At 45.4% G+C, this 20,687-nt stretch overlaps 1 protein-coding gene, 1 long non-coding RNA gene and 1 other non-coding gene across 8 annotated transcripts in view; 1 reads left to right on the top strand and 2 right to left on the bottom strand.

The window, feature by feature from the left end:
• Positions 1 to 80: 80 nt before the first annotated feature.
• On the bottom strand, positions 81 to 198 carry LOC115939657 (U5 spliceosomal RNA). The gene has a single exon (XR_004074435.2). It is a non-coding gene; the product is annotated as a U5 spliceosomal RNA (small nuclear RNA).
• An 8,510-nt stretch (positions 199 to 8,708) lies between these two features.
• On the bottom strand, positions 8,709 to 11,009 carry LOC145723538 (uncharacterized). The gene is made up of 2 exons (XR_014148677.1): positions 10,881 to 11,009; positions 8,709 to 10,072 (listed from the first exon to the last, which is right to left on the bottom strand). It is a non-coding gene; the product is annotated as an uncharacterized LOC145723538 (long non-coding RNA).
• PARP16 (poly(ADP-ribose) polymerase family member 16) overlaps positions 10,066 to 20,687 on the top strand; it is a 27,140-nt gene continuing 16,518 nt past the window's right edge. For 4 of the 6 annotated variants that reach the window (XM_081831264.1, XM_081831267.1, XM_081831266.1 and 1 more), the window contains exon 1: positions 10,066 to 11,101. In XM_081831264.1, coding sequence (XP_081687390.1) covers positions 10,928 to 11,101 — 174 coding nt within the window. In that variant the 5' untranslated portion in view covers positions 10,066 to 10,927. The remainder of the gene's footprint in view (positions 11,102 to 20,687) is intronic. The other 2 variants (XM_006750033.3, XM_006750034.3) reach the window with 2 other exon arrangements.

Raw genomic sequence — 20,687 nt, 5'->3', positions numbered from 1 at the left:
AAGAAGACTACTTACTATCAACCAATCGGGCTTGTTTGAAAATAATGTTTAGTTAATCTTCATTTCGACTTTGAACGTAGCCTTTGTTCAGAAAACAAGGCCTCGAAAAATTGGATTAAGACTCAGAATAATTTCTCTCCACGGAAATCTTTAGTAAAAGGCGAAAGATTTATGCGATCTGAAGAGAAACCAGAGTATAAGACAGCAACTCCCTAACTCATTTTTCAGCAAAATTGAACTCCTAATACGCTGAGGGTGGCTATTTGTCACAAGAGTGCCTGCAGAAATTTATCCCAGGAATTCTGAAAATAACATCCTCACACTTAGAAAAGACAAATAAGATTTTTTTTACTTGAAAACAATTATACTGTTCGCAGTGTATTATGGGTATGCAAATGAAGCTGACTAATTCCCCTTACTGACTCCGGAAGTCTTAGTATTCAAAACGTTGCTCTGGGGCCACCTTTAAGGGCCAAAGCGAAGACTCAGCTCTCTGACATCTAAATTTTGTCCTGGTTAACTAGAGTCATTCTGATTTTGTCTGTTCCTACATTGGGACTTTGAGTATGATTTGTTTTATTTTTAAAATAGATTTTATTTTATTTATTTTTTAAAATTTATATTCAATTAGTCAAGGTATAGTATTTTATTTATTTATTCCAGGGGGCTGGGTAGCAGAGGAAGAGGGACTAGCAGACACCCGTGCTGAGCCTGGTGCCGTGGCAGGGCTCAGTCCCACCACCCTGAGATCATGACCTGAGCCAAAATCAAGAGTCTGACACTCAATCAACTGAGCCACCCAGGTGTCCCTAAAGATTTTATTCGTGAGTAATCTCTATACCCAAGGTGGGGCCTTAACTTACAACCCTGAGATCAAGAATTGCTTGCTCCACCAACAGAGCCAGCCAGGTACTTGACTAATACAGACTTTTAAAAATTGCAATTCATAATTGCTTATTATTGGTATATAGTAATGCAAATGACTTTTATTTCTCACTCTTGCATTCAGCAATCTTAAACTCTGGTTCTGATGATTGTAGATTCTATTGGATGCTGTATGTAGACAAGCATATCATCTGAAAGTGACAACTTTGTTTTCCCTTATAAATCTATACTTTTTATTATTTCTTTTTCTTGATTGATTTAACTGGTTGGGAAATCTAATAGAGACATTGGACTGAAGCAATGATAGTGGGTATCTTTTTCTTATTCTGGTCATAGCTTTCATTGGACCACCATTAAGTGTGAAATTTGCTGTAGATAGGTGGGGCTTCAAGGGCAGGGTCTTTGCAGGTACCCTGTGCTCATAAGACCCCAGCTCTGCAGTCGCTTTCATTAAATTCATAGTAATTTTGAACAAAGGTCCTGAATCTTCATTTTGTACTGGGCCTCAAAAGGATTCTGGTAGAAACTCTTCCTTTTTTTTTTTTTTTTAAGATTTATTTATTTGAGAGAGAGATCACGAGCAGGGGGAGGCATAGAGGGAGAAGCAGACTCCCCACTGAGCAGGGAGCCTGATGCAGGACTCCATCCCAGGACCCTGGGATCATGACCTGAGCTGAAGGCAGACGCCTAACCCCCTGAGCCACCCAGGCTCCCCTAGAAACTCTTCTAATTAAGCTAGTTCCATTCTATTCTGGGTTTGCTGTGATTTTTTTTCTTGTAGTACAGGTTGGTATTGAGATACTCGTAAGTTTTCTCTTTTAATCTATTAATGTGGAAAATTACATTCACAGATTTTCTATGATAAATCATCCCTGTGGTCATAGCCTCATAGCCTGAACTCTATTCAGCAATCATGTATTTTTTTTTTAATTTTTTTTTTTTAAGATTTTATTTATTTGTGAGAGAGAGAATGAGAGACAGAGAGCATGAGAGGGAGGAGGGCCAGAGGGAGAAGCAGACTCCCTGCTGAGCAGGGAGCCCGATGTGGGACTCGATCCCAGGACTCCAGGATCATGACCTGAGCCGAAGGCAGTCGCTTAACCAACTGAGCCACCCAGGCGCCCGCAATCATGTATTTTTAAATACACTTTATTGTTTAGAAAAGTTTTAAATTTACAGAAAAGATGTGAAAATAGTGCAGATTTCTATATATCACACACACATTTGCCCCATCACTAACATGTTATTAGTATGATACACTTGTTAATAAATGAATCAGTTTATTCAGATTTGTTTAGTTTTTATCTAATGTCTTTTTTCTGTTCAAGCATCCTCTCCAGGATACTATATTATATTTAGTTCTCATGTCTCCTTAGAGTCCTCTCTAGGCTGTATGTTTCTTAGACTTTCCTTGTTTTGATGACCTTGATAGTTTTGAGGCATACTGGTAAGATATTTTGTAGGATGTCCCTTTACTGGGACTTGTCTGATGTTTTTCTCATGATTAGACTGGGGTAATTGTGGTTTTTTTTAAAAAAAGATTTTATTTATTTGACAGAGAGACACAGTGAGAGAGGGAACGAACATAAGCAGGGGGAGTGGAAGAGGGAGAAGCAGGCTGCCCGCTGAGCAGGGAGCCCTGATGCGGGGCTTTATCCCAGGACCCTGGGATCATGACCTGAGCTGAAGGCAGATGCTTAACGACTGAGCCACCCAGGCGCCCCAAGGGGTAATGTGTTTTTGAGAGGAAAACTACGTAGATATATTGCCATTTTCATCACCTCATTTCAAGAGTACATGATTTATGATTTATCACTACTGATATGATGATATTAATCACCTCCAGAGAGGAGAGGAGCCTGGAGGTTGAATCAATGGCCAATGATTTAATTAATTGTGCCTAAGTGATGAAGCCTCCATAAAAACCCAAGAAGGATGAGGTTCAGAGAGCTTCAGGATTGGTGGATACAAGGGAGATGCAAGGGAGAGCAGTGTACCCAGAGAGAGTATGGAAAGCATCCCTTCCCACATACTTTGGGCTATGTATCTCTTCCATATGGCTGTTCTTGAGTTATATCTTTTTATAACAGTAATCTAGTAAGTAAACTGTTTTCCTGAATTCTGTGAGTCACTCTAGCAAATTAATCAAATCTGAGGAGGGGGGTCATGAGAACCTCCAATTTATAGTTGGCTGGTCAGAGGCACAGGTGATAGCCTGGATTTGCCAATGCAGCAAAAAATTATGAGAGATGCAAAGAAACAGATAAAGTATGACCTATACGTTGGGAAAAAAAACAGTCAACAAAAACTGCCTGTGAGGGTGCCTGGGTGGCTCAGTTGTTAGGCGTCTGCCTTCAGCTCAGGTCATGATCCCAGGGTTCTGGGATCGAGCCCCACATCGGGCTCCATGCTCAGCGGGAAGCCTGCTTCTCCCTCTCCCACTCCCCCTGCTTGTGTTCCCTCTCTCTCTGTGTCTCTCTCTGTCAACTAAATAAATAAAATCTTAAAAAAAAAAAACTGCCTGTGAAAGCAACCAGATATTGAGTTTAACAGAAAAAGACTTGAAAGTAGCTATTACAAATATGTTTAAGGAAGTAAAGTAAGGTATGAGGACATTGTTACATCAAATAGAGAATATTAATAAAGGGATAAAAATTATCTAAAAATAAACAAATGGAAATGCTGGAATTGAAAAGTACAGTAATTAAAATGAAAAAATTCACTACAGGGATTCATAGGAGATGTTAACTAGCAGAAGAAAGAACTAGCAAACTTGAAGATAGATCAATAGAGAATATGTAATCCAAAGAACAGAGAGGAAAACAATGAAGAAAAATTAACAGAGCCTCAGAGAAATGTGGCACACCACTAAACACACCAACATATGTGTAATGGGAGTACCAGAAGGAGAGAAGAGAGAAAGGAGCAGAAAAAAATATTTGAAGAGGGCGCCTGGGTGGCTCAGTTGGTTGGGTGACTGCCTTCGGCTCAGGTCATGATCCTGGAGTCCCGGGATCGAGTCCCGCATCGGGCTCCCTGCTCGGCAGGGAGCCTGCTTCTCCCTCTGACCCTCCCCCCTCTCATGTGCTCTCTGTCTCTCTCATTCTCTCAAATAAATAAATAAAATCTTTAAAAAAAAAATATTTGAAGAAATGATAGCTGAAAACTTACCAAATTATAGAAAAACAATCATTTTCATATCCAGGAAGCCCAGTGAATTCCATAGAGAATACATTCAAAGAGATCCACTAACAGACACATCATAGTAAAAATGCCAAAAGCCAAAGACAAGGAGGGAATCTTTTTTTTTTTTTTTTAATTTTTTATTTTAGATAGGCTCCATGCCCAACATGGGGCTTGAGCTCACAATCCTGAGATCACAAACTCTACCAACTGAGCCAGCCGGGCGCCCCAAGGAGTGAATCTTGAAAGCAGCAAGAGAAAAATAAATCATCACTTACAACAGAACCCAAATGAAGTTAACAGCAACAATGGCAGGCAGAAGGCCCTGAGATAACATGTTCAAAGTGCTCAAAGAAGGGGCACCTGGGTGGTGCAGTCGGTTAAGCACGCAACTCTTGGTTTTGGCTCAGGTCGTGATCTCAGGGTTGTGAGATCAAGCCCTGAGTCCCAGCTCCATGCTAAGCATGGAGTCTGCTTGGGATTCTCTCTCCCTCTCCCTCTGCCCCTCCTGCTCATGCGCTCTCTCTCAAATAAATCTTTTCTAGAAAAATCTTTTCTCAAAGAGAAAACTGCCAACCAGATTCCTATATCCAACAAAATTATATTTTAAAAATGAAGGAGGGGCGCCTGGGTGGCTCAGTCGTTAAGCATCTGACTTCGGCTCAGGTCATGATCTCTTGGTCCTGGGATCGAGCCCTGCCTCTGCCTCCCCCCTCAGTGGGGAGTCTGCTTGTCCCTCTCCCTCTACCCCTCCTCCTGCTCATGCTCTCTCTCTCTCTCAAATAAATAAATAAATCTTAAAAAAAAAAAGCAATTATATAAAACAACATGTATATAATGTATTGTTGGACCTATCACATAGAAATGTAATATATTTACCATTAAGAGCACATAGAGTTTGTGTGGGAGCAAAGCTGTATTGAGCTAAAGAAATGTCTCCGGATGGTAACTGAAATCCAGAAGAATAAATAAAGACAACCAGAAATGATAAATAAGAAGAATATTATAACAAAAGTGATAAATATATACTTGCTCTCTTTTCTTCTCTCACCTTCTTTAAAAAGACATAAAATTATATAAAGTAATAATGGTAACAATGTTTTGTTTGGCTTGTAACATTTATAGGTATGATCTAACAATAAGACTACAAAAAGGGGGTAAGGAAAGAGAGCTATATAGGAGTAACATTTTTATATATTGCAGGAATTAAGTTAGTAAAAATCTGAAGTTGATTCTGATAAATAAGGTATGTATGGTAAGCCCTAGAGAAATCACTAGGGAAATTACTAAAAAAAATCATTTGAGGACTTAAAATGCTAAACTAGAAAATATTCATTTAATGCAAAAAGAAACCAGTAAAAGTAAGAATAGAGGAACATAAAAGATATGAGACACATAGAAAACAAAAAGTTAAATAAATATGTGTTCAAGTATATCAATGATAACATTAAATGTGAATGGATTAAACAATTCAACCAAAAGGCAGAGATTGTCAGACTTGATTTAAAACAAACAAACAAACAAACAAACAAGATCCATCTATATTCTGTCTACTGGAGACATGCTAGATTCAAAGATACAAATAGATTGAAAATAAAAGCTGGAGGGTGCCTGGATGACTCAGTTGATTAAGCGTCTACCTTCTGCTCAGGTCAGGATCCCAGGGTCCTGGGATTGCACCCCACATTGAGCAGGGAGCCTGCTTCTCCCTCTCCCTCTGCCTGCCACTCACTCTGCTTGTGCTCTCTCTCTCTGTCAAATAAATAAAATCTTAAAAAAGAAAAGCTGGAAAAAGATATATCACACATATAGCAAACAAAAGAAAGCTGGAATGATTATCCTAATTTCAGACAAAATAGACTTTATTTATTTATTTATTTATTAAGATTTTATTTATTTGCGAGAGAGAGAATGAGAGACAGAGAACATGAGAGGGAGGAGGGTCAGAGGGAGAAGCAGACTCTCCACTGAGCAGGGAGCCCGATGCGGGACTCGATCCCGGGACTCCAGGATCATGACCTGAGCCGAAGGCAGTCGCTTAACTGACTGAGCCACCCAGGCGCCCCAAAATAGACTTTAAAACAAAAAAAAAATGTTACTAGAGATAGGGACATTTTGTAATTTTAAAAAGGCCAATCCATCAGGAAGATATAACAATTATAAACAAATAAGCACCTAATAAGAGAACATCAAAATACATGAAGCAAAAACTAACAAAAATGGACAATTCAACAATAATAGAGACTTCAATATTCCACTTTAAATATTAGAACAACTAGACAATCAATAAGGAAATGTAAGATTTGAAAACATTGTAGGGGCGCCTGGGTGGCTCAGTCGTTAGGCGTCTGCCTTCAGCTCAGGTCATGATCCCAGGGTCCTGGGATCGAGCCCCGCATCGGGCTCCCTGCTCAGCGGGAAGCCTACTTCTCCCTCTCCCACTCCCCCTGCTTGTGTTCCCTCTCTCGCTGTGTCTCTCTCTGTCAAATAAATAAATAAAATAAAATCTTAAAAAAAAAAAAAAAGAAAAAAGTTCTCAAAACAATAAATTAATAGGTCTCAAAGTAATAAATTTTCACCTTAACGCACTCAAAAAAGAAGAGCAAACTAAATCTGAACAAGCAGAGAGAAGGAAAGGAAAAGATTGGAGCAGAACTTAATGAAATAAAGACTATTAAATAATAGAGCAAACAATGAAACCAAAAGCTGGTTCATGGATAACACCAACAGAAGTGACAAACCTTTAGCTAGATTGACCAAGAAGAAAGAAGACTCAAATGTTTAAAATCAGGGGCACCTGGCTGCCTCAGTTGGAAGAGCATGTGACTCTTGATCTCAGTGTTACAAATTGGAGCCCCATGTTGGGTGTAGAGATTACTTAAAAATAACATCTTAAAAAAAACCTCAAACATTTAAGGGGTGCTTGGGTGGCTCAGTTGGCTAAGCATCTGACTCTTGAGTTCAGCTCAGGTCACGATCTCAGGGGATCGGGCCCCACATCGGGCTCCAGTGCTCAGCTCTGAGTCTGCTTGGGATTCTCCCTCTTCCTTTATCCCTCCCCCCACTCATACTCTCTCTCTCTCTCAAATTAAAACAAAACAAAACAAAAACCATTTAAAATCAGGGGTGCCTGGCTGGCTTAGTTGGTAGAGTATATGACTCTTGATCTTGGGGTCATGAGTTTGAGCCCCACATTGGGTATAGAGATTACTTTAAAAAAATCTTTAAAAAAATCTAAAATCAGAAATGAAGTAAGGGACATTACTACCTACCTTTTGAAAGTGAAAAGAATTATAGAATACTATGAACAACTGTATTTCAATAAATTAGATAACAGGTGAAATAGTCAAATTCTTAAAGACTCATGCTATCAAAACTGACTCAAGAAGAATAGACATCTGAGTAGACCTGTTACAAGTGAAGAGATTGAATTAGTAAAAAAAACAAACCAAGACCAAAACCAAAAACTACCCACAACAAAAAGCCCAGGTTCGCCTGGCTTTACTGCTGAATTCTACCAAACATTTAAACAAGAATTAATACCAATTTTTCACAAATTCGTTCAAAAAATAGGAGTGAACACTTCCCAACTCATTCTATGAGGCCAATATTACTGTGATTTCAAAACCATACAGAAACATCACAAGAAAACTACAGAGCAATATTTTTATGAATATGGATGCAAAAGTCCTCAACAAAATGCTAGCAAACCTAAATCCAGCAACATATAAAAAGAATCATGCACCTAAGTATGTGGGATTTATCCCCCAAAATGCAAGGTTGGTTTAACCATCTGAAAATCAACGTAATACACTTATATCAATAGAAAAAAAACAAAAACCACATGATCATCCTAATAGATGCAGGAAAAGTACTTGACAAAGTGCAACACTCTTGCACGAGAAAAACACTCAACAAACTAGGAATAGAAGGGAACTTCCTCAACCTGGCAAAGGGCATATGTGGCAAAACCCACAGCTAACATCATGCTCAGAAAAAGTATTCATGCTTTCCTGGTAAGATCAGGAACAAGACAAAATATATGCTGTCACTTCCATTCAACATTGTACTGGAGGTGCTAGTCAGGGCATTTAGGCAAGATAAATAAATAAAAAGTATCTGAACTGGAAAGAAAGAGGCAAAACTATATTCATGGATGACAGGATCTTATATATAGACAACCTAAAAATCTACAAAAAACTATTAGAACTGGTAAACAAGTTCAATAAATTTGGAGGATATAGGATTGATATATAAAAAGCAATTATATTTCTCTACACTGGTAATGAACACTCTAAAATGAAATTAAGAAATTATTCCACTCACAACACCATGAGAAAGAATGAAATATTTAGGAATAAATTTAAAGAAGCACAAGACTTATACTCAGAAAACTACAGAACATTGCTGAAAAAAGTTTTAAAGATCTGAATAAATGGAGAAACATCCCATGCTCATGTACTGCAAGTACTAACTGCATAGGATTTGTTTTGAATGTGATGAAAATGTTTCAAATTGACTGCAGTGATGGTTGCATGTATCCGTGAAGATACTAAAAACTATTAAATTTTACACTTTAAATGGGTGAATTGTATGGGCTGTGGATTATATACTTCAATAAAGCTGTTTTTTTTTTTAAGTTTTTATTTTAATTCCAGTTAGTTAATATACAGTGTTATATTCGTTTCAGGTGAATAAAGCTATTTTTTAAAAATATAAGAAGTAAATAAACAGGGGCTCCTGTCTGGCTCAGTTGATCTCAGGGCTGTGAGTTTGAGGCCCACGTTGGGGTAGAGATTATTAAAAAATAAATAAACTTAAAAAAAAAAAGGAAAGGAAATAAACACAGTGATAACTCAGCTTGCTTTGTAGAGTGCCCAGACTCTGAGCATTGCATCCCCAGAGTGGTTCCCACACCCCCTTGGGATGTGGGTGTTTCACTATGATTCTCATTTCATGTGTGAGAAAAAATATATAGAGAAAAGCAAATTCCATGTTTTCATCCAACAAACAATCCTTGAAGCCAAGGAGTTGGCCTTGTCTAAGAGGCCACAGTGAAGAAGTGGAATAAAGGAGGGTTCCCAGGTCTCCTGTCCTACTGTTGCCGGCTCTGCCTTTCTGGGCCTGAACTTCAGCAGCCTGGGTTGGTTCCTGGGTCCCACGAGGTCCTGGGGGCACCAGGGGTCTTGTCTGAGGACGTGAGGCTCCAAGACACTTGTTCGTGCATCTGGACCAGTCTGGGCCTCATAGCAACCAGGGGTTTGATGAGGACTCCTGGGAGCAGTCCGCATTCATTGCCTGATCTGGGAAGCCCTGTGGTGTTGGGGCGAGGGGGGAGGGGTCCAGTATTACTGCTCTTCCTCCCAAAGTCATACATACGTCCAAAGTCATGGACCACCTCTTCTCTGAAGCCAGAGCCCAGCTCAGCCTGGACGGGGAATCGGGAGGGGAAGTTCCTCTATCAGAAGATGCTGGGGTGTGGGAGTGGGGGGCCAGATTTTGAGGGGCTTCTTGGTCTAGGAATTAGCAATTACCTGTGTTTCGATTTCCAGGTGACCATGAGGCCAAACTGGGGTTTTCTCTAATGGGGTTGTGAATTGGGAGAGGGGATAAGAGTCTAGTCCCTTCCCTTCTGCAGGGTTAGGTCAACCTCCCCTCTGGCCTCCCCCATTATTTGTCTCTCCAGGCTCTCTTTCTGAGAGGACCCCAAAGAAGGATCTTGCTGACACCTTGTCTGAGAGACCAGAGACTGAAGCGATGCAGTGAATTCTGAAGGCTGAGAAGCAGAGGACAGGTCTTTTGGTTTTTAGATCCGGATGTGAATTCCAGGTTCACCCCATCTGGCTGTGGGACCTTGGGCAAGCAGTGCAGCACGCTGAGATGCAGTTTCCCTGGATGTTCAACGGCTCCTTCTGCGCAGTCCGTTTTGGAGGGAAACGTTCAGGAGGGAGGCGGTAGGTCATCGCAATTCCCCAGGCGAGACAAGCAGGCTCAGCCCGCGGAGCTGGAACAAAGGCAAATCCAAGGGTGGGTCAAAGGGCGCCTGGGTCAGTTCCCAGCACTGGCTTCTGCGACCACGGCACGCAGCGGCGTGAGCGACTCCACCGGGGCCGCACCCCTCGCGTCCCGGTCCCCTCCGGTCCCGCAGGGCGGACACACCCGGCGCCAGGGAGAGGGCGTGCGCGGGAAGGGGCGGGCCCTCGGCTGGGCCGCGAGGAGCGCGGAGCGGCGTGGGGAGCGCGGCCGCCAGGGGAGGTAGGCCGGGGCGCGCAGCCGGGCGCGGGAGTCCGTCCGGCTGGCAAGGAACGCAGGCGGCGCCAGGGGCAGCAGGGCGAGCGCCGGGGCTTCGGCGGTGCGGGGCGGTAGGCGGAACAGGAAGGCACCGGCGGCGCAGCAGCTTCGCCCGGCGCGGAGAGGGGGCTCTTACGCGGCCTCCCCCTGGCAGTGCCCCCCCACCCCGCCCCAGGCTCCTGCAGAGGACACGTGTCAGCACGTTCCCGCCGTTGTCGTCTCATCCCATGTCATAGCCCCTCCCCGAGGCCTGGGACACCCCCCCCTCCGGGCCCCATTATCCCCAGGCCCAACCTCCCACGCTGACCCGAGGCCCAGGCCGGGTCCCCTCTCCTCCACCGGCCGGTCTTCCCGGACAGCGAGCGCCCTGGCCCGGCCCCCAGCCGAAGACGCCCGTCAGCACGTTCTCACCCCTGTTCTCTCAACCCTCTGCCTAGCTCCGCCCCGGGCCTGGGAACCCGGGTCCCTTTGGCCCATTGTCCCTGGGCCCAGCTCCGCGCTGACCGCAGGCTCGGCCCTACCCCCTGCCGGGCGCGTCTCCCCCGGCAACGCGCCGCAGCCACCCGGGATGCAGCCCGCAGGCTGGGCGGCCGTCAGGGAGGCGGCGGGCCGCGACGTGCTGGCTGCCGACCTCCGGTGCAGCCTCTTCGTCTCGGCGCTGCGCAGCTACAAGCGCGACTCGGTACTGCGGCCCTTCCCCGCCTCCTATGCCCGCCACGACTGCAAGGACTTTGAGGCCCTGGTGAGTGTGCTTCCCTCCACCCCTTCCTGCGCTGTCCTCTGCGTCCCAGGCCACGTGGCCTGTGGACCCGTAGTGGTAGACACGCCAGCCCCCAGACTTAACATTCCCAGCCTGGCCTTAGGGAAGGTTTCCATGAACTCACAACACTCACCCGCACCCTAACATCGACACTCCCAAGGCTTTTGGTGGCTGCTTCCTCATGTTAGTGACAAGTGACTCCCAGGAGTGAAGTGAGAATTCAATAGGTGCGTAGGCCTCCACAAAATTTCTTAGCATGGTCAGCAGTAGGGGGTAGGGGTTGATCTGAATCAGATGCTTCTGCTAAATAAAAAGTTATTCATCCCTTTGCAAGTAATCAGACACCAAAAATCACCAAAGCCACCCAGACCTTGATCTTCAAATGATATATGGGCAGTACTTGTATAAATTGTAACATACAGTCCGCATGTCAGCTGTTACTTATCCCATGATTCACAAGGCACTTAATTTCTTACAGAGTTCACCTCAGGGTCAGCATTCCAGATATCAGTTGTCTTTGTAATTCAAATATTTGGAATTTCCTAGACAAATATAATTTACCAAAATTGATTCTATAAGAAATAGAAAATCAAAATACCCTGTAATCATTAAAGGCATTGAACGAGTAGTAAAAGATTTTCCCTCAAAGAAAACTCCGGACCTACCTGGTTTCCTTGGCGAATTCTACCAAACACACCAGGGGAATACGTGCTTCCAATTTTACTTTGTGTAAAATTCTTTCAGAGTATTGAAAAAGAGGCTAATATAAGTTTGATCGAAATCTGATATATCAGGATAACACAAGAAAAGAGAATTACAGGCCAGGGTCACTCATGAGTATAAATGTAGAAATCCTTCATAAAATATTAGGATCCTGAATCTAGCAATGTATAAAAAGAATAATTCCCCATTAACAGGGTGGATTTATCCCAGGAATCAAAATTAGTTAAACATTAAAAAAAAAAAAATCAATGAATGTTATGAATCATGTTAACAGATTAAGGGAGATGTTTAGAATCAACAGATGTTTAGAATTTTCTCTGATGAGGTGGTCAGGGTTAGATTCCCTCTTTGCTCTCATTCTTAAGAGGTCTAGGGACAAAGGCCCAGCCTCCTGACCCTTACCTGGTCCATTGCAGCCCAGGCCAGGGATGTGTTGAGGGTACCTCAGGCCTTGACCACAGGGCATAGGCATTTCAGGGTGCTGCAGGGAGCGGGGGTTGGAGAAAGATAAGCCAGCTGACTTCCCCCATGGTTTGTTCTGAAAATTCAGATATTCGGTTTTGTGAGTTTGTGATATCAGAGCCTTGGGGATGAAACGTCCTTCAGTTTTGTCAGGAGATTATGGAGTGGCTGCTGTGGGCCAGGTGCTAAGGGTACAGAATTAAGACCCAAGGAGAGATTAACAGTGTGTTCAGCTGTATTATGGGGGTAAGCCTGTATATACAACCTGGAAGCCCAGAGCCAGAATCCCAGTCCTTGGCAGTGCGCTGGGGTCAGGGGCCGTTGGCTGATGCCATGCTGAGTCCCTAGGGACATGGAGGATTTTTTTTTTTTTTTTTTTTTTTTTTGAGGAGCAGAGAGCAGGAAAGGGGCATTCCAGGAGGAGTAGCAGGATGGGCAGAAAGCCAGGAGCTCATCAAGAAGGACAAGTCTGTGCTTTAGTGTGGCTATCAAGGGGAACAGGAAGAGATGAGGTTGACCAGAGCACACAGAGCTGGGCATGTTTTGCCAAAATGTGTTGATTTTACCCTTGGGCAGAGGAGGGCATTGGTGAGATCCAGGATGCATTTTTTAAAAGATTTTATCTATTTATTAGAAAGCGCACAAGTCGGGGGTGGGCAGAGGGAGAGGGAGAGGGAGAAGCAGACTCTCTGCTGAGCAGGGAGCCCGATGCAGGGCTCTATTCTAGGACCCCGAGATCATGACCTGAGTTGAAGGCAGATACTTAGCTGACTGAGCCACCCAGGCACGCCCAGGATGCATTTCTGAAAGACCCCTGGGGTGGCAGGGTGAGAGAGGGATCTGTTTCAGGAGGGGTAGACAGAGGAGGAGAGATTAGGGTCAGAGGGACCAAACTCACCAGAGATGGTGCCCCACAATGCACCTTATTAATTTTTACCAAGAAGCATCCAAATGGACTAGAATGCTCAATGTGTTCTTTTCCTGCTGGAAGGTCTTGATGGCAAACAGAATCAGGTTTGACGAATATGGGACAAAATCAAAGGGAGCTTTGGAATTGTTTTGATGTGTTTATGCTTTTTACAAATTTATTTTTAATTATGCAAACAATGGTTGGATATATTTTTGTGATAAAAATACAAATGGTACTGATAAAGTAAAAGTGCCCCCCTATTCCACATCCCCCCCATAGGTATGAGTGCTCTCAGTTGAAGGCACTTTCTTCCTTCCTCTCATACCTATAACCTCTTAGGAGAGCATTGGCGATTCAGGTAACCCCAAATAGCCACTCCTTTTAGGGACAGACTGTCCAGGCATGGGGCTCATTGTGCCAGTTCTAGCCAGGGCGCCCTTTCTCCCAGGGGCCACTGGAGAAACATGGACAGGTTCTTCCCATCCTGTTCTGGCACCATATTCCTTATTGGGCACCATTGTGAGGGAAGCTAGCCCAGGCTGAACAGCTTCTTGGCTGTGTGTAGGCATGGTTTTAACAAGCAGTTTCCCTGGAGAAGGCCACTCACCAGGCAGGGCCTGGCACAATGTCTGCTGGGGGCATGCACATATTCTTAAATAAATATACTTTAGGTTTTTGCCACATGTTACATGAATTAGAGAAAAGATGCAGAGAACTTGGTATCTGGACCTATATCTGACTCAAAGCTTAGCTTTTTATTAAGTAAACTCTACCCCCAATGTGGGGCTTGAACTCATGACCCTGAGATCAAGAGTCCTGTGCTGTACTAACTGAGCCAGCCAGGTACCCCTCAAAGGTTAGCTTTTAGAGAAAAGGGAATCAGGTCCCGACTTGGCCTTCTGGATTATTTTGTGGTTACCTGAAGAAGGAAGGTATGGAGCTGTTAAAAAGTCTCTCATTGTTAGCTAAAAGCACTTGGAAATAATGTGAAACACTGTATCATTTTCAGCCATTTTTAATTCATTTTCTCTCCACCATCATTACACACCCCTATAACACATGTGTTGCCCTTTCCAAAACTTACAGCTCTGGCTGAATTACTTTATTGACTGTGGCTTTCCTGAGAACATCCCCTACTGAACCAAGCTCTTGGCTTTAGGCATGGCTCTCGCCTTATTTTGTCACAGCCCCCAAAGCCCCAAATCATCTCTCAGTCCCCTTGTTTGGAGAACATTTCCATTCTGAGTCAGCTCTTCAATTTTGCACTGAGAGTTCTTTGTATTCCCAGGGTCTGGCCTGAGACATGCTTATCACATGTTTGAGGAATCAAATTAGGTATGTGCTGATTGCCTCTGACTGAGGGTTTCTAACCTTGTTCCTTGGGAAGAGGGTTGGCTAAGCTCTTACTAGGTCAGAGAATCTCTAAGATTCTCGGGATGTCCAGTAGCCCTGACCATTGACCACTGAACCTCAGGTTGAGCTATCCTGGGCACAGTTCATATTCCTGAGTCGCTTTACACAGAATCTTGTCACTGGTGTCACAGCTGTTAAGTTTTTTGTTTTGTTTTTCCCCTGGAAAACATCATGCTCTGGTTCACCCTTAGCCGGAAGACCCTTTCTGGGAGTAGGAGGTCAGGGGGAATGGCTCCTTTGTATTAATTCCAGCCCCTTGCCACCCAAAGTGTGGTTGAAGACCAGCAGCATCAGCATCGCTTGGGAGCTAGTTAGAAATGCAGAATGTTGGGCCCCACCCCAGACCTACCCAATCAATACCTGCATTTTAATAATATTCTTGGGCATATGTGTGCACTGTAAAGCCTGAGAAGCACTGTATCTAGCCTACCCCATTCCCATCTACTATTTGGGGGGCTGAGCTGCACTAATCGACTCTTCTGGTTCTGGTCTGTGGCTTGTGCTCTCTAGCCAAGCTGACTCCCCAGTGTCTGGGTTAAAACATAAATAAGCTTCTCTCTGTCCTGACCCCAGGGAATGCCTGTCCTCTCCATGCCATCCCCCTCTTTGTCCAGACAAACTCTCCTTAATCCTTTAGGACATAACTAGAACCTCATCTTACCACCTTATTCTCTGTCTCTACCCCCAGCAGTTAGGAGTCCTTCTTCTGGGATCCTTTACAGTTTAAAAAATTTTACTCTTACAAATACTGCTATGATAAACTACCTTGTACAGTAATCATTATTTATATCTCTAGTTATTTTCTTGAGATAAATTCCAAAGGGTGAAATTGCTGGCTCAAAGGGTAAGCAACCTTTCTAAGCAAGGCTTATACAGATATAAAAAGATTTGGATCAGACGTAGGTATGTGGCGTGACTGTTGGTGGGTATGTGGCTAGAAAGATGTCTCAGCCTGTAGGATGATGATATGGAGAGCCCAGGGGTGGGATCATCCTTCCAGTACAGACTGCCTCCTTCCTTCCCAGCCATCCCAGAAATGTAGGCTTTTCCTTATCGAATTGGTGAGCAGGAGAGAGGTGGTGTTTGATTAATAATAATACAGTACCTAATGCTTATATAATACTAACAGCACTTACTACCTGCCTGGCACTCTTCTGAACTGTTTCTACATGGAACTCATTTAATCTTCTTAACAACTCCGTGATATGGGTTCTCTTAGCATCTCTGTCGCCATCAGCTAGTCAGTCTATGTGCTGGTGTTAGACCACCCTCCAGCTCCCAGATAATGGTGGCATGTAGCCAGAGAACCATTCCTTTAAAGGGACCCCGCAGTGACTGCTTTTGTGAAGAGTTCTCTTATAGACTCTGACCCCCAGTCTGTTTTAATAAATCTGGATGTTCAGACCTTAGGTTTGTACAAAGCAAGGTATATCTGCCCCCAGTCCCACACGCACTCCGCTGTTCCAGGTGTCACTTTATCGGTTTGGTCCCTGAGGCTGGTCCCTGACCTTGGTTCATTCCCTTCTAGCACCTCCCTCCACAACTAGTAATTACGACCTCTGGCATCTTCCTAGGCAAGGATTTTTTTTTTTTTTTCCAGGTGTTCTTTCTTTCCTGCGGCCTGCCCTTTTATTTTATTTTTTAAGATTTTATTTATTTATTTGACAGAGAGAGTCATAGCGAGAGAGGGAACACAAGCAGGGGCAGAGGGAGAGGGAGAAGCAGGCTTCCCGTGGAGCAGGGAGCCCGATGCGGGGCTCGATCCCAGGACCCTGGAACCATGACCTGAGTGGAAGGCAGACGCTTAATGACTGAGCCACCCAGGCGCCCCATCAGCCTGCCCTTTTAGAACAACATTAATTAATATCTAAACCTGAGTCTCCCCACCTTTTCCTGGTGATAAGAATCACCTGTGGGAACTTCTGTAAACACAGATTCCTGGGCCTCCTCATCAGGAGATTGTGATCTGGGTGTTTGCAGAGCGTCCACTGGGCTGTCCTGTCATTTCCTGCCTCAAAGCAAGGACATGAGTTGCTCGGTCATTGGTCTTCTCTTTCCTCTGTTCATCCCCTCCTGGTTCCTTACCCTTGTCCTCTCAGTCACCCAAATTACCTCTTTCCTGAGAGACCAGCCCTGCCCCTTGGTCATGCCCTGCCTAGGCTCCCTGACCCCTTCTCCAACTGAGTACTTCTTTATTTCTCAGAGCAGAGGCTGTGGAAGTGGGGTCTGTGGGATGATGGGCTTTATTTGTGCCCCCCTTGCCTTCTAGAAACTGGGAAATTAAAAAAAAAAGGGGGGGGTAGCAGCTTGCTGATTTCTTTTGAAAAGAAAAACATCTGAGTCTCCATAGCCCGGCTAGAACCTGGCACCCTTGGGCAGAAACCAGCTGGAGCCGGGGATTGGTGGCTGGGCCCTTATGTTGGGCCAGGGATGTCTAGTTCAACGCAGTCCTCACCACTCTCTCCTAGATGCCTCCCACCCTCATTTTCATGACTCTCTGGCTCTGAGGGCATTTGAGCTTGGGACCACCTTTTGCCTGTCCCACTGGGAGTGCCGTCTTCTCTGCCTCTCAGAATCCTCCCCACCACTGCCGTCCTACCCACTCCATAAACCCTTCCCTCCACCTTCTCCCCAAACCCCCAGAAATGCCTTCCCTCCTCCTGAACTTTTGTTCTCCTCAGTCAAGTTTTTGGTAAATGCCTTCCACTTTCTTGAGCTGCGGTTTTTTAACTCTTGTCTGCATGGCGAGTTTTCTGCCTCCTGACCCCGCTCCGTACTACAAGTGACATACGTCTTTCTCTGGACCTTTGACAGGGCTTAGGCTCAGCCAGTAATTGTCTTAGTTGTATTATTTGGCGGGGAGAAGGAGGGGAATCTCCAGAAACATACCTGGTAAGTTTCCCAAGCAGCCTCTTAAAGTTCTGTCAGAATCGCTCCTTTGGGCTAAAATGTTTAGTCCGTTATAAATTTCTCCATTGAAGGGCGCCTAGCTGGCTCAGTCCGTGGAGCATGCAACTCTTAATCTTGGGGTTGTGGGTTCGAGCCCCACATTGGGTGTAGAGATTACTTAAAACCTTTAAAATAAACAAATAGGGGCGCCTGGGTGGCTCAGTCGTTAAGCATCTGCCTTCGGCTCAGGTCATGATCCCAGTGTCCTGGGATCGAGCCCCGCATCGGGCTCCCTGCTCAGCCAGGAGCCTGCTTCTCCCTCTCCCGCTCCCCCGCTTGGTGTTCCCTCTCTAGCTGTCTCTCTCTCTCTGTCAAATAAATAAATAAAATCTTTAAAAAAATAAAATAAAATAAACAAATAAATACATTTCTCCACTGATTTGGTAGGAGAGGATCGTAGAGTACAGACTCTGGAGTCAGGCCGCCTGGCTTCACGTCTCTGCCTTGCCACTGAATAGCAGTGCGACCCTGGGCCAGGTGCTGTACTTCTGCAGACCTGGTCCCTCCCCCTTTAACACAGGCTGTGTGGAGGATAAAATGAGATGACGCATGCACAGCATTTGGCCCAGCACCTGGTATATGAGAAGGCCTCAATAAATAGTAGCTGTTACTGTTCCGTTCTCAACCTTGTGTCAGGTTCTAGGCCAGTTGCTGGGTCTCCAGGATACATGAGATGTGGTTGGCCCTCAGGTAGTGCTTGTCCCAACCAGATTTGAGGTGGCCCCAGAGAGCCAAGTACCAACATGGGGTTCTGCACAGAGCTGGGGGAGCACAGAGATCATGGGTGGTCAGGGACAGGGCCTGTGACCTTAGGCTGGCCTTGAAGATCCCGTGAAATGTCACGCTGGGCAGCTGCAGAAGCATAAAGGAAAGACACAGGGCAGTTGAGGAATAGCATGGGGGCCGCAGGTGGGGAGTTTGTGGTAAGAGGGGCTGTTAGGCAGAGAGGCCGGGCCACACCACATGTCCAAGGGCCTTGTTAAAGGAAGCATTGTTAGCTTTAGCAAACTAAGTATAAGCCACCTAGTTAAATATGAATTTCAGATAAGCAACAGATAATTTTGAAAGTGCAAGTATGCCCCAAATATTGTATGGGTTATACTAAAAAAATGGATTTTGTTGTTTATTTGAAATTCAAATTTAACTGGGCAGACTGTTGTTTATCTGGCAGCCCTGCCCGTATGCCTGGTTCCCAAAAGGCCCTGCTCAAATGCAGCCAGGTTTTACTCAAGAGGAAGAATCCTGTTAACTTGTTGGAGCAGATTTATTTTTCAGAATAGCTTGAAAGTGAAATGAGGGCGCCTGGGTGGCTCAGTTAGTTAAGCATCTGCCTTTGGCTCAGGTCATGATCCCAGAGTCCTGGGATCAAGCCCTGCGTAGGGCTCCCTGCTCGGCAGGGAATCTGCTTCTCCCTCTGCCTCTGCCCCTCCCCACTGCTCATGCGTGTGCTCTCTCTCAAATAAATAAATAAAATCTTAAAAAAAAAAAAGTGAAATGAGAGATAAGGGAGGTCAGTTGAGGGGTTAAAGAGTGGGGACAGAGCGGGCAGCCTGGCAGGACACACAGGGGCCCTGTCTGGGCCGGCAGCAGTGGGAGGGCCTGAGCTCTGGAAGAGGGCTGGCTCCAGTGGGGGCTCAAAGGGGCCTAAGTCCAGCCCGGAGCCAGGAGGGATCTCTCCCGCTTTCCCAGACTGAACCCCTAAAAGGGGCCTGGCTTAGCTGACTGGCCTTTTGCGGGCTCCCTGTGCCCAGGTCTGAATAATTGGCAAGGGCTGTGGCTCACAGTTGGGATTGGAGAATAGGAGTGATGGGGACAGTCATCGTGGGAGAGAAGACTCAGCCCTGGCTCTGGGATAACAAGCGTGGACCAGGAGTAGAAAAGAAGGACAGAGGCCAAAGGCTGCTGGGGGGTGTTCTCTGGACTGTGAGGGCAGCGGGCACTGGGGATGGCCACCAGAGCTCTCTAGAGTCTACAGAACAGAGCCAAGAGTCCCCAAGGTGGGTCAAGGCCGTTCACAGACTGATGTTACCTTCTCAGTCCTCTTCCTCCTGGCGACCCCTCCCCCACACTCCAGCCACATGGACCCTCCTGCAGTTAATGATGACAACCATCCTGGCGGTCCCACTAACACTAGAGTACTTAATATCCTCCTATTGCTCTAAGCACCGCGTTTGTTTAACCTGATTAACCTCCTCAGGGATGTCATGAAGTGGCTACTAATATTATCCAAAGTATGTATTTGAGGAAACTGAGACACAGGATTCAAGGTCAGACAACTCCCAGGAGAGGTCAAACAACTCACCCAAGTCCCACAGCTAGTAGGGACTTAAGAGCCCAGGTTTACACCCAGGCTGCCTAGGAAAAGAGCCTGCACGCTTCACCACATTGCCGTCCACTTCCCTGACTACACGCTGCACCTTCCGGCTTCTGCACCTTTATATAGCAAGCGCAGGTCACCTCCTCTGTGAGGCTCTCCTGCCGACCTCTATTCCCCCAGCCCCTATCCAGCAGAAGTCCCGCCTGGTCCCCTCCGTAGTTAGTATCCCTCTCTGTTATGATGACGACTAGGCTTCAGTCATCGTTCTTTACCTTGCTGCCTCCCCCACCGTGTTGCAACAGCACTTGAGCATTTACACATCTACACATCCATGGTATGTATGTATGTGTGTATTTTTAAAGGTTTATTTTAGAGAGTGCGTGAGTGTGGGGAGAGGGAGAGGGAGAGGATCCCCAAGCAGACTCCCCACTGACCGTGGAGCTGGATCCTAGGACCCTGAGATCACGACCTGAGCCTAAATCAAGAGTTGGACGCTGAACCAACTGATCCACCCAGGCGCCGCATCCATGGTTTTTAACTGGGCCCTCACTGATGCTCCACAAGGCAGGTAGAGAGAGTTCTGTTAGAAGTCCAAGACTAGTGGATGCCTGGGCGGCTCAGTCAGTTAAGCATCTGCCTTCAGCTGGAGTCGTGATCCCAGGGTCCTGGGATCCAGTCCCGTGTCGGGCTCCCCGCTCAGCGGGCAGCCTGCTTCTCCCTCTCCCTCTGCCTGCCGCTCTACCTACTTGTGCTCTCTCTATCTCTCTGTCAAATAAATAAATAAAATCTTAAAA

This window comes from Leptonychotes weddellii, chromosome 9 (assembly GCF_054177405.1).
Source record: "Leptonychotes weddellii isolate Sample4059 chromosome 9, ASM5417740v2, whole genome shotgun sequence".
Lineage (NCBI taxonomy): Eukaryota > Metazoa > Chordata > Mammalia > Carnivora > Phocidae > Leptonychotes > Leptonychotes weddellii.
Note: the sequence above shows the minus strand (reverse complement) of the source record. Positions and strands in the feature narration are given on the sequence as shown.